The 10,166-nt window shown below is 37.9% G+C and overlaps 1 protein-coding gene across 1 annotated transcript; it reads left to right on the forward strand.

Annotated features, from left to right (window-relative positions):
• Window positions 1–310: 310 nt before the first annotated feature.
• macc1 (MET transcriptional regulator MACC1) lies at window positions 311–8,039 on the forward strand. Its single transcript, XM_014008738.1, has 5 exons — window positions 311–398; window positions 2,571–2,693; window positions 3,534–5,584; window positions 6,328–6,516; window positions 7,233–8,039. The coding sequence occupies exons 2-5, from the start codon at window positions 2,579–2,581 to the stop codon at window positions 7,434–7,436; spliced, it is 2,559 nt and encodes an 852-aa protein (XP_013864192.1). The 5' UTR covers window positions 311–398; window positions 2,571–2,578; the 3' UTR covers window positions 7,437–8,039.
• Window positions 8,040–10,166: the final 2,127 nt, after the last annotated feature.

Genomic DNA, 10,166 nt, shown 5'->3' on the forward strand with positions numbered 1-10,166 from the left:
TTGTAAAGGCAGAAACTCAAACAGCACAAATACCTTTTTTACAGGCGAGTTCACTTGTCTGCCTGTCTGTGAACCTGTCTGTGTCTCACTCTTATCACGAATCTCCGTCCTTCCCTCGAAACTACCGGGATCTCTCAGTTTCAGGTGTTCCGACGCGTAAACAGCCCCGCTGCATTCTGGGTAATGTAGTCACCTCCCCCCACCCACACAAGCCACTCCTCTGCCCGGAGCGCCTGCAGCCGTTCAAACTTCCAGTCCCAAAATGCTCCGTGCTGCAGAGCCAGCCGAGCCGAGCCGAGAGGAGCCGATCCATGCCAGGACAGGAGGTGAACTCACACAGGCAGAAACTGGAGAAATGACCGGGAACTGATTTTTCTTTTTTCACCTGCCAACAAGAAGTAAGTAAACACCTGCTGTTTGTGGTCAGATCAAATTTCCTTTTTTATATAGGAACAGTAGGAAGTGGCTTCTAGTCAGCCTTTATTAATATGTAACTACTCAGTTACACCTGTATAGATAAAAAGTACCTATTTTTAGATTTTGTGATTCTATATCTGATCTATTTTGTTTCCATAATAAGTATAAAGCTTTTCATAAAGCAAGAACATGTTGAACTAAATGGATTACTATCCTGAGATATATTCAATGTTGAAAGCTGTTTAACACTAAATAAAACGTTGGGAATCATTTAATGCAGTCTTTCCTCAGAAGAGGCACTAAAGAGGACAGTGTGTCGATGTGCTTTGATCAGAGCAAGAAGCTGTGCCAGAACAAACTGTGTCCTTGGCTTGACTAGACCAACCTGTTTTTGTGCACCGATGTAAGAAACCACATTATTAATGACTGACTCACTGACATTGCTCTTCAATAGATCCTGTCATTTTTACGCAAGCGAGCAGCAGGATGAAAAGTTCAGGCTTTTATTCTAAAGTTGGAAACAGTTTCGGGCTGACGGAAGTCCTGAGAACCTGAAGGACGCATGTCTGAAAACAGAACAATTACTGCACCAGGAGATTTGTTTAAGTGCTACTGATGACTGTTACTGTCACATTTTGTCTATTATGTGTGCTATGTATAGAAGAGCTGGTAAGCAAAAACCAAAAACCTGTTGTTTTATTGGTTGGTTGTTTGAACACTTATTCTAATATAAACAAACACATTGATTTTTCAAGATGTATAGAAGATGTCTGTACTGAAATTTACAATTTACAATTTATTATTTGTATTTGTTAGGACAACATGTTGTAATTAAATGGTTGTTGTTGTTTTTTTACTGTTTTAACAAATACTCAGCATCTATTAAAATATGATAAATTCAAAATCCAGAGATTTTCATTTTACATTGTTAATTGTAGAGTTTTTATTATTATAGAATTACTAGAGTCAAAAGCTTTAACTAATGTGATTTTGTGTACTCTTCTCCCTCCCATTATACCAATGAAACTCTAATTAAACAAACCATTATTGAAAAATTTCTTAGAAATAAGATGTTTTTTCTGGATCCAAGTACTGTACATGCATGAAGAAAAGCTAGTGTGGAGAAAATGCTGTAACAGAACTCAGAAAATGAGTTCTTATTGGGGTGTCTTGATACCACTTTTTCTCAAACCAAGTACAAGTACTTCTGTTTGTTACCAGTATCTATATATCAATATCATATAAATATCTATACATCTATAAATCTATATATCAGTATACCAGTATCAGTATACCAGTATCTGTGTACCTATATCAGTATACCAGTATCAGTATACCAGTACCAGTATTCCAGTACCATTATACCAGTAACACCAGTACCATTATACCAGTATCAGTATACCAGTATCAGTATACTAGTATCTGTGTACCAATATCAGTATACCAGTATCAGTATACCAGTACCATTATACCAGTATCAGCATACCAGTATAAGTATACCAGTATAGTATCAGTGTATCAGTATACCAGTTTCTGTATCAGTATAACAATGTTGGTCTACCAGTATCAGTAGACCAGTATATGTGTACCAATATCAGTATACCAGTACCATTATACCAGTATCACCAGTACCATTATAACAGTATCAGTATACCAGTATCAGTATACTAGTATCTGTGTGCCAATATCAGTATACCAGTATCAGTATACCAGTACCATTATACCAGTATCACCAGTACCATTATACCAGTATCAGCATACCAGTATCAGTATACCAGTACCATTATACCAGTATCACTTGTACCATTATACCAGTATCAGTATACTGGTATCTGTGTACCAATATCAGTATACCAGTATCATTATACCAGTATAGTATCAGTGTACCAGTATATAAGTTTCTGTATCAGTATACCAATGTTGGTCTACCAGTATCAGTATACCAGTTTATGTGTACCAGTATCAATATACCAGTATATGTTTACCAGTATCAGTATACCAGTACCAGTATACCAGTATCTGTGTACCAGAATCTGTACTGGGACACCATTTCTAATGGATAAAAAACATTGTGATTCTGTTATTCTGTGTGACAGAATGATTTTAGGTAAAGAGGAAATGAATGTGTCGTTAAACATAGTTGTTGTTTACAGATGAAAATATGGCAGCTGGAGGCACMAAGTCCTTTCGTCGTGTTGGAAGTCTCCTGCGGAGTAAATCTGAGAGCACACTGATTGATCTGAGTGACAATGGCCCAACCAGTGACAATCAGAAAGGTAAAATGATCTGATTTACAGAATGAATGTCTTAAAAATACAATAACTTATACAGCCCTGTTTAAATGTTAGGAGTCATCCTATATTTATTTATATTCTGCTTCCAAAGGGGAAAGAATTTCCTTTTAACACTTAAAATCATCTTGATCAGTCACTCCTCAAGTTTTCCGGAGAGCTTTTTGTCTGCTTTAATAAAAATAGCTCACTTTTAATGATTATCAAATAATAAACTGAAAATAGTTATTTGTTAGGCAGCTTTAGTCTGACCTGTGAGTCATTTCTGCACAAAGTTCCAAAACTGTTGTATCCACAAATACCATCTAAGCAAAAACTAAACCAACCAACTCTGTGACAGTTTCTTTAGTTGAATATATAAGAAATACCAAGTGTGATTTATAAAATAGGATTTTAGCACCAACAATRTCATTCCCAAAGAGCTATTGACTGAAAATTTGACATATAAAGAACATCATGAAGGATGATGCATCGCTCATGTCCATTTTCATGACTTTGCTGTGTTTTTATATTATTTTGTGTAGACGTGGTTTTAAAATTCCATTCATCTACTGTAGATTTTCAAGTCTTACAAGATAATGCCATTGTCAGATTCAGGGACTAGACTCAATAAGCAAAAATGAGGGAGAAAAAGCAGCCAAAGTCCAAAGAATAACTTTAAAGACTTTCAAAGGGCTGAAGAACTACAGAACTACATCACTTTTAAAAAGAACATGAGAGTTAAGTTGATTGAAAGCAAGGAATTAAAATTAAAAGGCTTGTGAAAAAAAAAACTTTTGCAGAGTACTGTAAATGATCTAACTGATCTTTTTTTATTTTTCAAAGGTGGATTATTAGAAAGGACACAAACATCAGACTGGCAGCTTTCATATCCAGAAGTTTCAGAGACGTCTGATATTAAAAACCCATTCTGGAAAAAACTATCTGCATCAAACCCTTTCCTTGATGATATTGTAYACAGCAACTCAGACCATCATGAAAACAACACATCAAATGGAAACCAAGAAAGTACAGAAAATCTGGACACAAACAATGAGGACACCTTCAGCACTTCTTCAGATGAAGGCAACGTGGGGAACTTTTTGGAGAACAAGCACAAAGCAAGCAATCAGTCTGGGAGATGGAGAAGCGCTTCAGATATCCTGGATGACCTGGAAAGAAAAGAGCCAAAGAACAAGAGTGACTTCAGACCACCCGAACCTGTGCTAAACCCAGACTTTGAGTGGCTGAAGAATGACAGAGAGGCCTATAAGATGGCCTGGCTCAGCCACAGACAGCTGACCAGATCATGCTTGGACTTAAACATGATAAGCCAGAGCCCTGGATGGTCTCAGACCCAGGCCACTAACTTTCAAGTTATCTCCAAGATCGACCACAGAGGAGGCTCAGTTCAGTTACCAGAGTCCAAAATCAGCATCCAAGTACCACAAGGACACRTGCCTCCTGGAGAAGTGCAGGAGATTACACTGAAAGCAATGTTGGACCCTCCTCCTGGACTCAACAACAACTACATAACAACCATGAGTCCACTTCTTGAGGTGCTCCTCAGCAACATCAACACAAACGAGTGTTTGTCTGTGGAGATAAAATTGTCCGGAGAGGTCAAGAACGATCCGGAGGTTCAGAAGATGACCGCTGTGTATGGACTGATGTCCAACAAAAGAGAGGGGCCATATGTCAAAATGAGCAACTGTGACATTCAGAAAAACTTCATACAGCTGAAACTCCAGGACTTAAAGACACGTTTCTTTGCAGTCGCTGTTGCCGAGGCTCTTTCTCTGAAACCCCCTGCCACGTCTGTTTGGGATTACCTTGACCGCCACATTACCGTGGCCGTCTACGGCCCAAGGTACATCCATCCGTCTTTCAAAGTTGTAGTGGTCGTCTGCTGTCATGAGGACGTTCCACCTAAACTTCCCTTTTCAGATATTTGCAGGGGCAACAAAACCCTACCTCCACTTGTGCTTCAGCTTTGGGGTAAACATTCTTATAAACCAGATGTGCTGAATGACTTTTTCATTAAGGTTGGCATCAAAGACTCTGTGTTTAGAATCAAACCTGAGGATAAAGTGAAACAAGTGAGACAGAAACGATTGAAAATAGGGACTGTTCTGCATTTACCAGTTGCAGTATCGTGTTCTGGCCCCAAACAAATGGCTCCTTTTGTGTTGGATGTATGTGTAGAGGAATCAAGCTCGTCTTCAGCTTGTTTTCAGGTGTCTTCCCCTCCTGTAGCACCCATCAGATCTGAGAAGAGGTTGCCGAGGCATGCAGAAGATAAGACAGAAATAGCAAAAACCCTGCCTATCCTTGAGGAAAGTGATCCCAATTTAGCTAAATTCACAAACAGACCTGTACATGTTCAGTGGTACGGCATTGCCCTAAAGTCCGTCATCCGTCAGCCTCACGTGGATTACCTGCTGGAATACTTCAAAGGTGACACAGTGGCGCTCCTTTCTAAAGACACTGTCAAGTCAGTTGGTAATTTGAAGGTCAAAGAGTGGTACATTGGATTCCTCAGAGGAAAAATTGGCTTGGTTCACTACAAAAACATCAAACTCATAACCAAGGATCAGGTGATTGGCTTCACCACTGCTGATCCTTGTTTAACATCAGAGATCCTCTTAGACAACATGACGGTGCCCTTCAAGAAGCTTACGTACATGCTATCTGCCATCCAGACATTGGTCACAGAACATATCACAAGCTGGAGAAGTTTTGCAGATGCTTTAGGGTATAGAGGCCAGCCTGTTGACACCATTAAAAGGAGAAATGCTGAAACTGAAGCTGACAAAGTGGCCAGTGTTCTGGAAAAGTTGAAAGAAGACTGCCATACTGAGAAGGACAGGAAAAAGTTTCTGCATGAACTAATGCTGGTAGGTAAAAATATATGACTATGTTTCATAATTCTTGTGTAATCACAAAATCACTGATTAAAATATTCTATTACAGATATTTGAACATAGCATTAGGATTGCAGAAACATCCATAAACTGGTTTAAATAATAGTGTAGTTATCAGATAGATTTCTCTGTTTGTGTTAATTACGAATCTTCTTCATACACCGAGTTATCTATGGAGTTGCCCAGGGTTCAGTGCTTGGACCCATATTATTTACTTTATTCTTCCATAAGTACTTTTCTTAGTGAAATATTTTTAATAGTCATTTTATATTAAGGTTGTTTTACTTTTACTTAGTCATTTCTTTCAAGTACTTTACGTACTTCTGTGTTTGTCCATACAACCTGATGAATCCAAGACATGAAAACCTACATTTTCATGAGATTGTTGTCTTTGGATTTAAGCACTTCAAAATCAAATGGTCTAGCCATTCACTTATTCTGGATGGCATTACTTTGGCCTCAGATACAAAGGAAGGGAATTTTAAACTTTTTTATGGGATATTTTCCTTATCTTCCACATGAAGTTCCATCTTTCATTATTACTAAAATCAGGAATATCCTTCCCCCAAACTGATCCAGAAAAAACAGTGAATGCATTTATTACCCCCTGGCTTGATTATTGAAATTATTTCATATCAGAATTTTGCTAAATAATTTTTAAATTAATTGTGCTTTCATTGTTTTTGTAACCGCTCAATTGTATTTGTATTGTCAAGGGGCTGCTGAAAATGAACGCTGTGACTCTCGTGGCAAAGGTCATTCAGAACACGGTCATTCTGTCTACCGCCGTGGAGCTGGGCATCCGATGGCGGGAGCTCGCTGAGAGGTTAGAAAAACTGACCAGCTCTCACATTGCTGGTTACGAAGCACCACATCGAGGGAAGAATGGTGAAATCGGTTTGGAGGTCAGTTGAGACTCAGTTCTGGTCGGGTGTGTCCAACACAGCTGAATGATAAAACTGATGACCTAGCATTTCAATCAGGTGTACTGCAGCAAGCTATCATCTAATGCGATTTGACTTCGACTTATTCACTTCTTTGTGTTTTATCATAAAATAATCAACAACAACCTTCTTGTCCAGTAGCTCTGCATGTTGGGTCAAAAGGGTCCAACAAAAGATGGGATGTTTTCATGCATCTACTGCTCAGAGTGGCACCACATGCAATCACAGTGTGAGGACTGTGCTTTTCTTTTGACCCAAAACAACCACATACAAATTTAAGATAATCTTAATCTTTTTCTCATTCTTTTGCACCTTTTGTTGTCAACAGGCATAGCACAGACCTCACTGGTGCTGCTAAAATTGGCTATAGTGCATTGGTTAACTATTGCCTACTCCTAGGGTTCTTGAAAAATTCTGCATTAAAACTTTTTATTTTATTATTATTTTTTTTGTACATGAGATCAGAATGTGATTGAACCACTCACCTTTTTGGCTTGCATGTCTACTTTTTATCTAGCTAAAGCTAATTATTTAACTAGCATGACACCACACGTTTTTTTTTATTAGATGGACCACGAGTTGAACCACAGTTTGAGAACATTACTGTATTTGGGGGGAATATTGTTACAGTTTATTATTCTAATAAATCTCATTATATGATACAATGATTTTTCCAGTCCATGTGGAAGCCCGCCTATGACTTTCTGTACTCCTGGAGTCTGCGTTACGGAGACAGCTACAGAGACATGATCCAGGATCTGCACCTGGCCCTGGATAAAATGAAAAACCCCGTCACCAGACAGTGGAGACACCTGACCGGGGCACTCATCACTGTGAACTGCCTCGATGTCTTACAAGACTCTGCGTTCCCCAAACCTTAAACCTTTTTGCACTCCGCTGAACAAACAAGAACTGCTGAACGTGTTGGGCTTTGTGTGAACTGCAACTTTGTGGAAATTGTCAGACACGTGCACTTCATGTTTTCTATGCACGTTAAATATCCCTAAAACACAATTTTCAGTCAAATCTTTCATGTGGTGTATGAACTTTAGTCTTAATCTATCCTTCTATGTTAGTGTAATTTATCTCTAGTTAACTCTTCAACTCTCATGAAGTAAATAGCAGGTTTTAAAGTGTTTACCCACTTAGTTTTTTTCTAAAACATATCAAACCAGTAACTCTGTTTGGTGTTTGTTTTAAAATGAGGGTTCACTTTGTCTTTATGCCTGCAGTGAGATTCAGTTTGTTTATAAAATATTGGGTTTTTTTTAGAACATATTATAAGTTGGTTTATGAACAAAACGTGGATAAATGTGAACAGGGTTGCTAAACTTCTCTAGAAAATACAAATAAGCTGACATAGGTGGTTTTATCCCCCCCACCCCCCAAAAGTTTTTGTAATAATGTTAAAATAATTTGCCAAAGTTAAACTTGTGTGACACTATAGGACACAAAATAAACTTCCATCTGTGTGTCATGAAGTATTTTCTCCTAAGTATTAGTGTTATTTTTGTACTGCGAGGTTTGAGATATGCAGATATTTTAATAAAAAAATGTAATGCAGTTATTATTGTTTTATTTTGTTTTGGAATTTCATCATCATAGACCCTCTACAGCAGTGGTTCCCAAACTTTTTATCTTCTGACCCACAAAATATCCATGGCAAAAACTTGTGACCCCAAATATTACTGGTCTGAGTACAATACTTCATTAATAACCCTAAAAACACAGGTTTTTGACTATCTAAACAGCTTTACACAAATATAAATACTTATTTATACTGATTTTGTGTTTTTGTAATAATAGGGAAAATATTACATCATCACCCTTTAAATTGATTTCTGGAGATTAAGGTGCTTCATGACCCATAATTGGGTCCCAAGCCCAACTTTGGGAACCAAAGTGCAGTGGTTCCCAAACATTTCAGCTTTTGACCCACAAAATAACAGCAGCAGAGACCTGTGCCCCCAACTATTTTTGGATGATAAACATTTTTATCAGGTCAAATAAACATGGGCACAATAACAATATTTTTATACTACATTTATCCATTTTTAAATACACTAACCTCACACCTTTGTAACAACTAAGGCAAAAATGTAATTAATTCAGAAAATCTTTTCAGGACCCCACCTTGATGTTTCGGGATCCCACTTTGGGTCCTGACCCCAACTTTGGGAAACACTGCTCTACAGTACTGCTTTATACCACACTTAACAACAAACATGACTTTTCAAACCACTTAAACAAATATTATCAGTTTTCTGTTTGCTTTTCTCTACACTGTTTGCTGAAGTCGGTCGTGAGCATTTTGAGCTGATTTGATCTCAAACAGGATTTTACTTGAAAAAACTACAAGAGAAATTAGGTTTACACAGAAACCAGAGGTTTATAGTAACTAAATGCATTTACTTACAGTATTTAAGTAGGTTTTTTTGAGGATTTGTAATTTAACCAACTATTTTTAAACATCTACTTTTATTTTGTTACCTTTTAAAACTAAAAAAGATATTTTTACTTCTTTACATTAAAATGTAACACCTTACTCTGTAACAATCAGCCCAAAACCAGCTGTTTTGGAGTTAATTACGTCACGCTTGTTAAGGTCGGGAGTGGGTTCCTGGGGCTGTATTGTTTTAAAGTTTGAATGGGCTTTAGTGCAGAACGAATCACACATCTGATCAAGGACAACAAATAGCCCAGATGAATGCAATAATAATAAATAAAGTGGGGAAAAAAATCACAACAACCGATAGTTTTCAACTTTTATCTTTCAATCGCTTAATCCCCGCCCCTTCATTTCCCCTTACATTCTCAAAACAACATATTAATCACATAACTTTGCATAACAAAAAGGTAATATTTAAATGTCTCAGTCCAAATGTCCTCCTCACGTGAAAGTTCAAACGCGGGGCAAGCGCGGGAAACCTCCCCTCAGTGAAGGCGTCGGCGCGCCTCAAACAAAAGGAAACAGAACGATCTCACCAGATCTCCAATGTCCGTGGTTTATTAGCGTGCCTCCCCTGCAGTCCCTGATGAAAGGAAAAACAATAATCCTTCAGCCCACTCGTCCACCGTAAAACAATAATCCACGGGTATTCCAGGGTCTCAGCCACACGCCAAACTTTCTCACTCAGGTGCGCACCCAAGGTAAAATAAATAAATAAATAAAAACGTCATCACTTCCTGCGCTTTTATCGCCTCCTCTCGGCAAAGCCTCAGGCAGGTAATTCATTATTTCCATGGATTTGAAAATATTGGAAGACTTCTGATTGTAGTTGTACAACTGTGTGAATGTGTATGAATTTTTTTCCTTTGTTTATTTCTATTGTTTGCTCTGTTCTATCTTGTGCCTTGAAAATGTTATTTCTCCTGTTGTTGTTATATCCCTTAAAAAAAGTTCTGGTTCATTCTGGCCGGAGTCTGCGCAGTCCGCTCACTCTACTCGTACAAAGTCGTTGTTTTTTTTTTTTCTTATAGCGTCAAATAAATACTTACAGTGAAAAAAATTAAAAATAAAAACTAAGCTCGCGCACCAGTCCGTCCCCAAAACGGGTTCGACTGGAAACAAACACAGTTCATGATGGATGTTGGAATTAATAATATCTATC

Source organism: Austrofundulus limnaeus, unplaced genomic scaffold (genome assembly GCF_001266775.1).
Source record: "Austrofundulus limnaeus strain Quisiro unplaced genomic scaffold, Austrofundulus_limnaeus-1.0 Scaffold52, whole genome shotgun sequence".
Classification (NCBI taxonomy): Eukaryota; Metazoa; Chordata; class Actinopteri; order Cyprinodontiformes; family Rivulidae; genus Austrofundulus; species Austrofundulus limnaeus.